Below are 14,651 nucleotides of genomic sequence, written 5' to 3'. Positions count from 1 at the left end.
TCCGATAGTCGTGTACTAAGTATATGCGAATAGAAACATGACACAATCGCTAGATTCGACCCAGTTGTTGAAAAACAATTAAAAAGATTTTATGCTCGCTTTAGTTCACCGGGTTTTCAGCCGATTAAAGGAAAAACAATCATGTTTAAATGTGATCGGAGCATGAAACTTCATTTCCCAATTCCAAGTATTATTGGACTTCGTGCTTCAAGTTTTACGTGTCAGGTCAAAGGCCAAGCTCATTTCTGAATCTCAATGTCGGTATTTTGGTTTTTAAGCACGTTTGTCTGTCAGAACAAGCCCACGTGTTCGACACGGTGTTGATAATTTAAGTGCCACCGAATTTTCCAGTGCAATGTTTGATTTTTTCTTTTTCGTCCAGAATTTAAAATCTACAAATAATTTTGACTCTTTTTCCGCCAGACCTAAAAGACGGAGATATTTTCTCAGCTTTATCCGAGAACACAAAAAAACGATAGCGTCAATGTTTCTGTCTTGTCTAAATGGAACCCTTAGCTTTAATACATAAAACCCAAAACGGCCTTAACTTTGCCTGCACCACCACGCAACACCCACTCGAAATAAATACCATCATAAGATAATCGTGGGATGTAGCATGAAGTGAGGAAAGACCTCCCCCTGTCGTCCACCTTCTGTTTGTCTAATCCAATTTCCCACCACTGCGGCAGACGCTGAGGCAGCCGTCCGGGGAAAAAAGGTTTGCAGTGTATAAATATCATCGTTCCGGTGTCAGGGAAGTTAGTAACCGAGGTACGAAGTTATGTACTGGAGAGCAGAGGCTATGGGTTTGCTACGACAACGAAAGCAAAGGGTCAAAGCACGTTAAAAGGTAGTTGTTGATGTGTTAGTTGGGAAATAGTCACGCGAATTTTGTAACAAACGCTACTGAGAGAACTCGGCCTTTTCTAATGTAGTTTTCGCTATAACGCATCAGCACATATATAACGTATGAAGAGTCTTGTGATCATTTTATAAAAAGACTACAAAGTTGTTCTTATAGTGAAAGTTACATCGAAACAAAACGCATTTCTTGTGAAACTCGTGCTCAGAAATTCCAAAATAATCGAATCGAAACCCCTTAGCGATACCTGACAACACTGGTTGCGGCTATCAGCTAAGTTAAGGAGAAACTAGAGTGATTTTTATGTTTATAAACTAGACAACCATGTGTTGATCGAAATGTTTGTCAATCATAACTGGTTGGCTTTATAGAACTGTGGCAGAAAACCGGCTTTATTGATTTTGATCGTGAGCGTCAGTAAAAACTTCCCGTTGATTTCTTGTAGGCACGTCGTGAGATTTCTAGCAATTGGCGACCAGATGCAATCATACTTTATACTTAAACGTTAGCACCAGGTAAAGGGTAATTCCACTGTGATTAGTTTGGGATTTATAGTCCTTAAGAGTTACCCCTAACACTAAACAATCGTGATGAATATAAAACATGAAAGGGCGCTTTGGTTTGTGGAGTGTCTCAACTAAAAGCAACTTTAAAAACTTAACTTTACCGAAAAAATAACCGACAATCCGGTGGCAGTCATTCACCACCCACCAAGATTGAAACTGTAAACCAAACTACTCGGTGAAGTCAGGGCACAGCGCAATCGACCTCCATTTATCAAAATCCGGTCGTGAAACAGTCGCAATATTACAGCAGCGCCAGAATTTACGCTTGCGCTGCCCAAACAACTTGACGGAGAGAAGATTGACGCTCGCAAAGCACCTCAATTGTCTCTTTGAACGCGCGCTGTTCGACTCCCGGCCGACATAAATCCGGGGAAATAAGCCCGGATATTTTCTAAATCCAAGAATCGGTTCCACTGCCCAGAATTCCATGGAGGTCGATGGGGGCTTTTGGGGGTGAGCCGCTGGAAAATGCGGATAAACGGAAATAGGTCAGAGATAACAGAATGCTCGATGCAAATGACAGCGACCACACTGTTTGAGTTGGGAAGTCGTGTTACTCCTATTATAACTCGCGTTTGTGAACAGAGGTTTCAAAATTTTTCAGCACATCTTTGTACCGCTATGCCTTATAATGTTTCGAAAGTGGTTATGAGCCTATATTTCTAGGGTAGGGTTTGATTGTGCGCGGTGAACATTTTTAGACGAATGCTGAACTGGTTTCGAGGTTGTGTCTTGCAATCGCAAACTTCACAGGGCATAAGTTTAGACTATTTCGACAAGCTTAAAGGAGACATTTCCGCAATAAAAACGTGATACAAAAGACAAAAACTAAACAAACCGTACAGCAGCTTTGATCAGGTACGTGCGCCAAACTTCCCATGTCATGTGATTTCGCTTGCGCACACAGAAATAAACCCACTTCCATATCCATAAAGCGGAAACGCGCAAACAATATTTCTCATTAAAGCACGGTTTGTCAGGGCATAAAGCGGGCCATGTAAGGGGTGGTCGCATCGTTGTGAATAATTAATCCTGCAAGTTTGAAACTGTTTTGCTTCTTTACACGCATTTGACGGCAGGTCTTCAAACTAACTCAAAACGACCGGCGAATTTCAAGGGCCCACCTATCTTAAGTCGCAACAGCCAGCTGACTGTGGTTCTATTTGGAGTTTGCCCTGTTTGCTTTGCCAGATAAGGCCGGAAAGTGTGTTTGGCGAACACTCGTTGACCGAAACCGGCTAATTGCGGATTGTTATGTTGTAATTCACGTTACATCTCATGTGGTTTCGTGAGAAATCTATTGTTCGTTTTTCGCTAATAATATTCAATATATGCCTATGTTATAGCCTATGTTAAATATTGCTCAAAATCCAACCCACTGATGTTTCTGCACAGAAAATAAATATAAACTTTTACTACAAAAACTTATTGAGTTAATTTCCTGAAAAGAAGATGTCCGCCATCACTGAACAAGCTCCCACTGTTGACGCAACACCAAAAGCTGACCCAGCAAGTTGCATGCCATGGCCCATCCCACCACCCAACCCAGCATTGGAAATCAAATACACCAAGGTAAGTCAGATATAAATTATTATCTGGTTCAGTCGTAGCAACAAAGATTGGAAAACACTGAATTCCAACGTTATCACAAACGTGGGAATATTTGAGCTCGGAACTTTGCAAAACGATGTTTTAGGACATGTCTATTGTTTGCACGGTATGCATATAGTCCGTGCATAATGTGTCTCTAAACGTTTATTATTTCGACCAAGGTAACCTTTTTCACAATGATTCATTGTTTTTCATCAAAAATATCAATGAAAGCTTACACTAAAAAGCACGGAAATTCACATTGAACCCAAACGCACGAAACGGCAAGGGATGTCCCTGAGAAGTTATTTGAAACCACGTGCATTTACCAACTTTGTAAAGCCAATAGTTCCGGGGTAACATACGGACTGTGGCGGTAAACAGTTCGTGAAAACCTTGCAAGCGAGATATTCCCAACTTAAAAGTGTTTCCATAAGCTCCAGCAATGATTCACTCGTCCCTATAACCGTAAGTACCCTGATTGCCAGTCAACGCAAACAACGCCCACAACCATACAGTGACCACGACCGACAACATTACATTCTTGCTGAGTAATGAATTTGAACAAGCGCGATCGCTGCATCATGGCGATGACGATTTGACACACACCAGACTTGCCCCCAGCCCTTAGCAATTCCACAAGTACCAGATAACAACTTCCAAGGGTGGACGGACGCGTGATGACGTCATTGACTTTGATTCCCGAGGAGAAATATGGGGTTGGTGATATCGTTGATAAAGCTGTCTGGGATAATTTTAACTTTTTACGGTTGTAAGACTTGGGATTTTGAATTCCGATTCGTTTTAAAGGATTCGTCCTATTTCGAATGGGACGGCGAATGTTTAAAATGCCCTTCATCTTGTTGCAGTGCAAACATAGAATTTCTGCAAACGAAATTTCCACAAATGCGGATATTTTCCCCTCTTAGTTTGCGCTAAATCGCTTTGTGTAAATAAGACCCCCTTTGTTCTCGTAAGTAAGTAATCCGTTGGCCCAAGACTGGAAACTTTTCTGTTGAACTTGAAAAGAATATTTGACAATGGCAACGTTCCAAACCGAGACCTATACGTCACAAGAGACGGTCCCATTGTTGAGTCACAATATCGCCCACGCGCCTACTCACATTGTGGAACTTCAACCGTCCAAACTGTCTACATTGACGTGAGCATTCCCGACTAAGACGGCGGGAATGACGTGTGACGTCACTACGATGTGAGTTTAGTGACGTCAAAGCAATCGGGAAAAAGGACGACGCGTCACAATGCAGTTCGTTGGCCCAGGGACAAATATTGCAGCATCGAAATACGGGAGGGGCAGGAAATCAGAGAAAACAGACAAATCAACTTGCCACGCAAAAACATGACTCATGTATGTTTTAAAACGTGTTTCATTCTTTCAAAGCAGCGCATACCCGGCCATGTATTTTGTGTTTAAATTAATGCGTCGCTGGTGGGCTCAAAGAACTGATGAAATAGCACAGAGGAGATTTGCGGTAAATTTCACCACAGATAGATCCAACTGACTTAATGAAGCCTTATAAATTCGCTTTTTTTTCATTTCCACACGGTGTAGAACCATGAGCCTGTCAGCGACCTCTGGTGGGCATAACAAACCTTTGGGGAAATAGTTTTGTTATCGAACACAAACCCTCGCGCAGTTTAAACTATCACGATTCAACCTGTGGGCGAAAAAGAAATTTTCCCAACGCCTGTTGCGCGGCCCGGGGTGTTTGTTACGTCAACAATGAAACGACAGACCGCCGGTATTTGCCACCAGGTGGGGTGCAAACATAGCCTGTTGTGACGTCACCATGTTGGGTTTGTGATTAATGCTTTAGCTGCTTTATTAATGTTTGTGTTGATGATAAGAAGATAACTTAACCCTATAAGACGGTGGCTTTCTAAAACGGGAATTTAAGCAAATGCACCTGGGAAACATGGATTTGCTTCGAACAGTAAACAAACACTTATACCTTAAATGCAGCTGCATACTGCTAATATGCGAGAGCCCTTTTCGTGGGAAAGTTCCTGGTAAACAGGTTGTTCTCATAGCAGCTGTATGTTACCGATAAAAACCATTTAAAACATATTACGTGATTTAGCATTTTTTTAATCAATACTTCCCCGAAAATTGTTTTAGTGTTTCATTACAAATGCGTGCAGTTTGGTTGTTTATCACTAAATTCCTAAACCCACTCCAAAGAGTGAAGGAAACAGTTGTAAACACCAAACAGATAGCGATCGCTCAAACAACACGTTACGTAAGAAGGAAAATTTACCTCCGATATCAGGGTCTAATGGAATTTTGTCCGATGCAGATTACAACTGAAGGTTGGCTGAAATTTCCACGGTCAAATCCGCGTGAAATTGGTTGAAGAACGGGGGCCTGGGTAGATTTAAGATAGAGGAAACGAAATTGAGTCTGGCAGCGGTCAAACGACGCACCGTGTTCTGTGGCAATATTAAGGGTAAATCGGTGGACTGAGCGTAGTTTACGTGACATTTAGCCGCGGATCCAATCCAGATGATCTGGTGCGAGTACAAGCTAACGTGAAGGTCCCTGGTATTATCAGTGAACACTTGAACGCGTGTATGTGAACGATTGCAACACGGTTCAGTGAACGAAATGATTGCTCGATATCAACCGCCAATCAACCGTGTTCGAACGCATTGTGTTCATTGCACTCGTACACACGAAAATGACATGATTGCAAACACTGAGCAAAACTGTAAATATCAATCAGACAGACAGCTCTAAAGATGTTATCAGCAAACTATATTTCGTCTTAAAATGACGTCATCATTTCATGACCCTGTAGTATCGTGAAACCTCTTTGTTTAAAAAAACGTCAATCCACTTTTGGTGGTATGCAGTATACTAACTAGTAGTAAAAAAAGAATTGGACGTCAACCATAACCGCAAAACCACAGGGCGTACAAGACGCTCCCCAGAAAAAACTGCGCCCAAATATACCCTTTAACCCTACGTTGTGTTTGACTTGTCACGGTGCCGCAAAAGTGACCATTTATTACACTTGAACGTCAAGAGAGCGTTTGAAAGACACAGAAACTCACAAACCTGTAGGATGGGGTCGAGCAACTTGGCAATGATGGTAGTTTATTTCATAAGAAACGCTCAATCGTCTGTCGCCTTCACAAATGAAGTGTGTCCACAGTTATCACGCGACCAAATAATGTTTTACAAACGGGTGAACGTAGGTTTTGGTCGATTGTAAACCAATTAGTCCACTTTATATTTAAGATATTTCACATCCAATCTTGCAAAATTCATTTAATAAAGTTATATGATACAAACGAAGTAGGATATACATGAAAACGTATTTGACAACATATGAACACTTACCAAGAACCACCATCTACTACGCAACGGGGAATAACCGAAAATAATATCGTGCGCACAGCATTTCGATTTATCGCGATATTACTTTTCGACTGGGCGATACTATCGCACTCTTAGCTTGGATCAAACGATATTTATCGTCGAGCCATCTTATCGCACCTAGTGATTCGTCCCGTTGCGCGCGAGTCGATATAAAATGTCAAACCTGGCACTTTTGATTTGTGACGCGGCAACAAGAGGAAGCTATACATTTTGTTGCCGACAGAATATTTGTTTCAAGGGCAAGTTTTCATTTGAAGAAACGTTTTTTTTCTTGGATACGCGTATTTCAACGGCGGATATTACTTAGCTCGGCTGTGACATACGAGCTGCGCCAACAACAAAAGCAATAAAATCGCGTCAATATTTCTTTTTTAATCTAGGAAGGGAATAATTCACTGCTGACTTCTCTCGCGTAACATTCCGACGTGGTCAAATTTGTTGTGTTTTTTTCATGCTCTGGCTCTAATCAAGCTTGCGTGCAACCGATGCGTGGTATTGAGCGAAAAGTTATGTAACCCGCGAGTTAGCGGACGTGATGTATCGAAACATGATAACTTTTCTCGCGTGCGAAAAGCTCGAAACCGAGTCAAGGTTTCTCCTCGGCACGAGTAAATATTTAATCTTCATACACGCTGACGATGGAATATTTCGCCCGCCAAAACCTTTGCTAAATAAACAGACGACCTTGGACACCGATAAAGTGGTTTAGGGCGTTTTGTTCTCTTAAAGCACGACGTTGAGACACGCAAACATCGCGACAGTTTTAAGGCCTTTTGTAGCAAAAAAAAATATCAAGTAATTTCGGTGAGGCCACACTCTAGTTCATTTGGCAAAACAACACTGTCAATATTATTTAGGAGCTTAGCAACAAACAAAAAACGGAGACTTCGATAGCAAAACTCAAACCCAAAAAGTTACATAATACCACAAACTACAGTTTCGGCATTCGTTATAAAACGAAACTTTCCAACGAATACAGCTGTCCTATGTAACGAACTGTTTGCTTAATAGTAAAGATGGGAGATCTGTGATTCCGCAATCTGACAATGCTTTGTAATCCGCGAACGTAAAGCACTCGACTACTTCGGTAGTTCCCAGTTCCCCAAACGTTATTATAAACCCACAGTGAAACCGGCCAACCTGACACATTGTCACTCAGTTTCGCATTGTCATTTAGAGAAATGGAAAACGCCTCCTATACATTCTGTGTACACAACATTTCATGTGGCGGTGATTTTTGCAACAAACAATCCCGTTATTGACCAAGACCAAATTGCGTAAGTGACGCCAGACCCCTTTAGCTAAACAGCTTCCAATCTGGTCTTAACGCCTTAAAGGAAGCAGATGTTACACAAAGCAGCGATGGAAACCACGGCAAGAGTGAAAATAAGTCAGGGAAACTACGCAACTTATGGACGGTTTCAGTCACAATCCTGTTAAACCCACCAGCCCTGGAAATTAACGTTCGGTAATCTTAAAGGCAAAACATATTGAATTGCAGATGTTCATCAGCAATGAGTGGCAAGACGCTACAGGAGGTGAGAACTTTGATGACATCAACCCTTCCACCGAAAAAGTAATCGCCCAAGTCGCCGAAAGTACTGAAGTGAGTTGTACTGTAACAAAGCTGTGGCTTCTCGAATCGCTTTATCATCGTTATGACTTGATATTTACAAACAAATGTCGAGAAAACCGATAGCAGAACTGTTGTTTTTGTGGAGGGAAATTAACTTTATCGACACTGGAACGCTGGGTTATCGCAACGCTAAACGCATGGCTTCATTTAGATGAGATTTTAGTTTCAAATAAACGCAAGAGTTTAGCTTTCGGTTTCCCATTGGTTGCACAGTTTGCCGAGCAGCTAAGCATGTGTGCGCCTTATCGCCACCGCCAGGCACATCCTTCACTGTTGGTGTCGTTGCTTGCCACTTACCAATTTCTCAATATTTAACAGTTATATCGGGATTCGTGCCCTGAACACCCTGGGTTCAAATCCGGTGTGGTCAAAAATAAAAAAACAGTTCTACCAATTTTCCAATATAAGTTATGACTACAAACTTCATCATATAATCTTGTTGTTTCAGACTGATGTTGACAGAGCAGTAAATGCAGCTACAGCGGCTTTCCAACGAGGTTCTGCCTGGCGTAAAATGGACGCATCTGATCGTGGAGTCATGATCAACAAACTTGCCGACTTGATCGACGAAAACAAGCACTACCTTGCTGTAAGCACCAACAGTTACATCCAAACCCTGATAAACCGCATGTTTGGTGATAAAACCCGACTGGCTTTACTATGTTTACCATATCTCAAAATAAGACCTAATTTACATACAGAATAAAATATACAAATGCCACAAACTTTCAGCTTGAAAAATGTTCACAATCATTCTGCATTAACAATTACCATTGTTTTGTCACACAGTGCTTGGAAACTCTGGACAGCGGCAAACCGTACACTCACGCATTTTTTATGGACACAACCGGTATTTCCAAACTATTGCGTTACTATGCTGGTTGGACGGACAAAATGCACGGCAAAACAGTACCAGTCGATGGGGATTATTTGAGCTACACTATGGTACAGCCCATGGGAGTCTGCGGGTTGATTTTGCCGGTAAGTTTTGATTAGGACTAAAGAGGTTTTTTAGTTGACAGTTTATTGCAGCATGGGCCCTGATAAGTACTACAATTTGAACGTTGGTGGCTGCTTAAAGTTTTATAAGTATGATGGTTAGTGTGGAAACAGAGTGTAAACTTGAAATCACACTTTGCTGCACTTAACTTGTCATTTACAGTAACATAAAACATTTTTGGTTTGAAAGGACTTATTAGTACAGACAATCTTTTGACAAAACGGTTCCCAGCAGCAAAATGAAATTTGTTTGACTAAAAACAGTCGGTTCCACGGCCATTGTAAACTCGTTACCACCAGTTATCCTGATAAACAACACTTACCCATTTGTGTGCAGTGGAACATGCCTCTCATCACTATGGGAATGAAAATGGGACCTGCGCTGGCTTGCGGCAACACAGTCATAGTGAAACCAGATGAAAACACCCCGCTGACCGCTCTGTTCATCGCCTCGCTTACCAAAGAAGCTGGTTTTCCCGCCGGTGTCTTTAACGTATTACCTGGAGGTCCAAAGGTTGGGGCTGCTTTGGTGAACCACCATGGCGTGCAAAAAATATCTTTCACCGGTTCTATCGAGGTAAGTTTTACAATATATATTACCACCATATTGTGTACACTTTTTGAAGGATGATACAAAGTGTATTGAACAAAATTAGTTACAGTTAACTTCTGTGTAGTCTCACTTTGAAGCATGGTCACTGATGATAAAAAAAGTATATAAAACAAACAGTAGAGTCAGTGGTTTTGCACCCTCTGTTACCTTTGGGTTGGTCTCATTCTAACCTAGTACGTATTTTAGATTGGACGAAAAATTGAGGAAGCTTCCTCTAAAACAAATATGAAGAGATTGACCCTGGAGCTTTCTGGAAACTGCCCGAATATCATCTTTGCTGATGCCGATAGTACGTTTAAACTTGTAACACTAATACAAACCCGACATATGTAACTTGAAATATAAAACCAAAAACACACATTATTCACTTCGTGATTTTCCCAGAGTAAAAATACAAAGCAAACAACAACTTTTTATTCCTCAAATAGCGCTAAATTTCACTACTATACTCAATACGAACAGTGTACAATATTTGGTTCAACTTTTTTAGTCGACTACGCCGTGGAGCAAGCTCACCAGGCCGTGTTCATGAACCAAGGTCAAATGTGTACTGCCGGTGCAAGGACGTTTGTCCACGAGGACATTTACGACGAGTTTGTGAAAAAGAGCGTTGCTCGGGCTTCGAGAAAGATGGTAGCTGATCCATTCCAGCTGTTTTCGGAGCAGGGACCACAGGTAGGTTTGTAGTTGTAGCGTAAATGTGAGGAAAATGTGCGTTGGGCAGATATGCCTAAAGTTCAGTGACCTCAATCTCCAATTGAAGGACAATATTTAAACAAAAAGGCCGGAGTGTCTAGTCGCAAATTTCCTATTCACAAAGTTTCGCACAAGGACAAGAACATAGATAATTTCCACCAGTAAACAATTCGCACGTGAATGTAACATATATTCGTATCAGTATGCAATGTAAAATACAGGTTACAATTCTCTATGAGTCGACTTATGTTGTTGAATTGCTTGCATGATATCTTCTCTTATACTTTTTGGCGTTACTTTTGGTCCCCAAGCTTCTAAAACCTTTCCCTCACCATTCAACAAATATTTCCAAAAATTCCACTTCGGTTCCCGTCCGGAGTTCTCTGAAAATGTTAAAAAATCACCTTTTTGTAAATTACTTTTTTTTAAGTTCAGAAAAATTAAAAAGTTATTGTACCAGAAATTGACAATGAAAATATTTTAACATAATGAAATCCAATCATTTGAACAACATTTAAACAATTAAAAAAAAAACAATGTTGGGGTTTAATGAGTAACCAATTCCCTCTGACCAGGTCATTACAAAGTAAACAACACTTACTTGCTAAAAACTGGTAAGCGGGATGAGCAGTATGACCGTTGACATCTATTTTGGCAAATAGCGGGAAACTGGCCTTGTAAGTTTGCCTCGCGAACGTTTCAATCTCCGCATTACTGTGAGGTTCTTGTTCGCCAAACTGGTTGCACGGAAAACCGAGTATAGTAAACGGCTCGTCGTTTTTATCCACTAGGTCGCGCTGCAGTTCGGCCAGGTCCCTGTAGTGTTCGTCCGTGTAACCGCATTCGCTCGCCAAGTTCACAACCAACGAAATCTGGTCAAAATAAATCAGTTTTTAAATGTTATCAAATTAAAGCACAAGGATATATTGGGTTCTTCTTTTCAAGTATTTCGGTATGTGCAGGAATTGTTGATAAGAAATCTGTATCAAGTTATGTTGCAGGCCCATTACATTGGGTTGCAAAACTTGATCACGTTTTACATTTTATGTAAACATCATTTATATAACTGAGCGTTAAGTCGTAAAGTAGAACTCTAAAGTATTTGCGTGGAACTTCCATGACGCCATAGCAATCTTTTCAAGGAACCTGGAAACGCTTCTATTTGATTATCGGCAAGCATGCCCAGGGGATTTCAAGCAGTTCTTTATCGCCAAGCAAGTATCGCAAGCTAATTCTCGCCACCTGTTAGGACAGGAGGACCTTGTCACAAAGCAAACTAATGTCGTTAAATTCCCGCTACTTTGTGAGTGGGTAGCAGTTACCGCAAACCTAGGACGCGACGAGACGCAACTATTCCAATTCACAGCAGCCGGCGTGCAAATACAGCCACAGGCCTGTAAGCATCATTCTCCATACTTCCAAGTACGCAAGGGCGGCCGGCTTTCCAGACGTCGCTCTGGGTTTCCGTTCATAGCAAAGGAACGACAACCTACGCACTTTTACAGCAGTTTCATGCGACTATTAAACAAGCAGTTACATATTAACCAAACTGCACTCAAATGTTGCAAAAGTCAAAGTAAAGATGATTCACCTTTCCTCGATATTTCTCCAGAGAAACTTGCTTTCCTCGGATATTCTCTACCCTGTAACTATAGAAACCGCCTTTTCCGCCCAATCCATAGCTGACTAGCAGCAAATTCACTAACAGAAGTTGCAAAATACTTGTTAAGAAATCCATTTCCTTGTCCACGCGATTCTGCTGCAAGATACCTCGAAATGACGCTTGAGTGATTTTCGTCTGACGCATTCCTTTTTTCTCTTAAACGCCCTTTTCTCTTTTTTCTCACATACCTGCAAAATACATCCAGAAACTACACCTTGACGCGACATGTAACACTTACATTTTCATTTAAAAATTGCTATTATTTGCATTAAGAGTTACTTGTTTTAAAATTGCCAAACTTAAACATTCAAACCCAATGAAATAAAGACTGACTGAGACAGTCGCAAACTATTAAACATGCCGGATCAGTCTTTGCGATGATAAAAATTAGGCACTCTTTTGTGTAAGACTGACTTTTGTATCACAAAAAGTACACTAGCGCTGTGGATGTGGATTTTTTAAAACAAACATCTTCCCTTATTGCAGATAAGCCGCAAACATTTCGACAGCATTATGGGTTACATTAAGTCTGGAAAGGAAGAAGGTGCTCAACTTGAGTGTGGAGGTTCGCAACACGGTTCAACAGGTCTTTACATTCAACCAACCGTCTTCTCCAACGTCACAGATGACATGAAAATCGCCAAAGAGGAGGTTGGTGTTCAGTTGTACTTTGTTTATTTCAGGGATCGCCAACCTTTACCTAGCCGAGGGTTAAAGTCAAACTCTGCAAGGTTTCAAAGGCCGTTTTATTTTCCACTAATAGTTACGTTCCCATCAGTGTTTATGATGATGTGATTTGGGGGAATTTTTGATTTCCTTCCATAACGTAACAGCACCTGTCGGTCCATATAGTTGCCACAATTAGGCTGCGAGCCGGGCACCACAGACCAAGCTGTTTGGTAATATTTCTATGTTGGGTGTCAATTGTTTTTTCCGTTATAACAAAATGCGCATGTTTTTTGCCGGGACAACACGATATTGGACACAAATAATCACAAACACAATTTTCTCAGATATTTGGCCCAGTCCAGTGCATCTTCAAGTTTTCAACCATCGAAGAAGTGGTCAAACGGGCTAACAATACGCAGTATGGACTGGCAGCAGGCATATTCACTAAGGACGTCAGTGTCGCCCTTGAGATTTCCAAAGCCCTGGAATCCGGCACTATCTGGTAAGCGAAAAATATATTTCACAGTATTTAGTTTAAGGACGTAGTGATTGAGAAAAGTATAAATGATTTAATGTAATTGAATTGGTGCAACTTGGAATGTAACTTGGTTTGTAAACCAGTTTATTTCTACCATGCAGGGTGAACTGTTACAATGCATTCGCAGTCCAAAGTCCATTCGGTGGTCTCAAAATGTCCGGAAAGGGAAAAGAAATGTAAGGTTTATAAGTTGTTCAACCAGAGACTGCTGGTTAATTTCAATATTCTTGCAAACAATTGAAAATAAAAGTAAATAATATTGCAGATAGGTTAGGGCTAATCCTTTAATCTGATGGATCGATCATCAACACTATTATGTTGAATCCCGCCGAGTACACTTTGGTTAGTTTTGTGATTGTAACAAACCCATCTCTTCCATAGGGGCGAGGAGAGTCTTCGCGAATTCTCAGAGGTCAAGACAGTGACCTTGAAACTTCCACAAATTCAGAACATCTCCTTCAAATCGAACGCCACCAAGCAGTACAGCATGACCACGTGATCTGCTTGCGACGTCATCACGTACAAACATACGAAGTATTTGTTTCCCCGTGGTCAAATCCGCTTGAGCAATACCGACGGACATTCTATTTATTACTGTTATTCATATTTTTCATTTACTTTCTGTAATTCTGGAACCCTCTGATTGGTATTTCATGTATTTTTTTATGCCCGCGTTTTCTTTGCTAAGGTTTGTGTTGCCGAAAACACGCAAATGTAAATATTCGAACTATACAGTGAATTTACAAATGAAAGACATCCATGTATGCAGATGCTGTCGCTTTGGAACTTATAACAAATGGTTTGTGACAGTGAAAATGTGTTTGTTACTTTGTATTGCCCTCAAATAAGTTGCTTTGTGAAAGCTTTGTTGTAACTCCAATCTATTGACAAGAATCAATCCTTTCTGCTGTAAAGCTTAATCTTCCGCTGATCCAAGTTGCCTTCTGAACCTTCCACCTTCGCGTCTTGTATTTTTCTGCATTGTACTTTTGTACGCTTACTGCGCCCATCGTAAGCTAACAAAATAACCTTCAAAAATGCTACGATCTGTTTACAACAAATCGTGTTCGGTTTAGCAAGTTAGTCGTAGAAGTGAGTAAGGCTGCGAGCAGCGACGAACAGTCAGCCCGAATTTATGGAGGCCAAATATTGGATGGATTCAAAGAAGTATAAGTTTTAGATTTCAAACCTCACGTCAAGAAAACAAAAAACTAGACTTTTTGGGGATGTAAGCCTTTTTGCTCGGTTTCAATGCAAATAATTATATTTTCTTTCCCCTTTGATCTTAACCGGACGACTAAACTGCGAAGGGCTTCTTGTAAGGCAAATTGGCTGGATGACCTTCTCGAGGGGCCAGATTGAAATCAAAATCTACAAGCTTACATATAAGGAAGGGCTGTACCTAAACTCGTTTCA

General features: G+C 40.9%; 2 protein-coding genes across 2 annotated transcripts; one reads left to right on the top strand and one right to left on the bottom strand.

Annotated features, from left to right (window-relative positions):
* Window positions 1–2,827: 2,827 nt before the first annotated feature.
* LOC145899518 (retinal dehydrogenase 2-like) lies at window positions 2,828–14,272 on the top strand. The gene is made up of 11 exons (XM_082988359.1): window positions 2,828–3,000; window positions 7,923–8,027; window positions 8,506–8,646; window positions 8,847–9,038; window positions 9,394–9,633; window positions 9,856–9,958; window positions 10,160–10,344; window positions 12,515–12,679; window positions 13,042–13,199; window positions 13,337–13,411; window positions 13,617–14,272. Exons 1-11 carry the CDS (start codon window positions 2,881–2,883, stop codon window positions 13,732–13,734), a joined length of 1,602 nt encoding a protein of 533 aa, XP_082844485.1. The 5' UTR covers window positions 2,828–2,880; the 3' UTR covers window positions 13,735–14,272.
* Window positions 10,365–12,125, bottom strand: LOC145899519 (glutathione peroxidase 7-like). Its single transcript, XM_082988360.1, has 3 exons — window positions 11,957–12,125; window positions 10,967–11,237; window positions 10,365–10,748 (listed from the first exon to the last, which is right to left on the bottom strand). The coding sequence occupies exons 1-3, from the start codon at window positions 12,101–12,103 to the stop codon at window positions 10,588–10,590; spliced, it is 579 nt and encodes a 192-aa protein (XP_082844486.1). The 5' UTR covers window positions 12,104–12,125; the 3' UTR covers window positions 10,365–10,587.
* Window positions 14,273–14,651: the final 379 nt, after the last annotated feature.

This window comes from Ascidia mentula, chromosome 4 (genome assembly GCF_947561715.1).
Source record: "Ascidia mentula chromosome 4, kaAscMent1.1, whole genome shotgun sequence".
Taxonomy (NCBI): domain Eukaryota; kingdom Metazoa; phylum Chordata; class Ascidiacea; order Phlebobranchia; family Ascidiidae; genus Ascidia; species Ascidia mentula.
The sequence above is the reverse complement of the archived record's forward strand: the minus strand, read 5'-3'. Positions and strand labels throughout refer to the sequence as shown.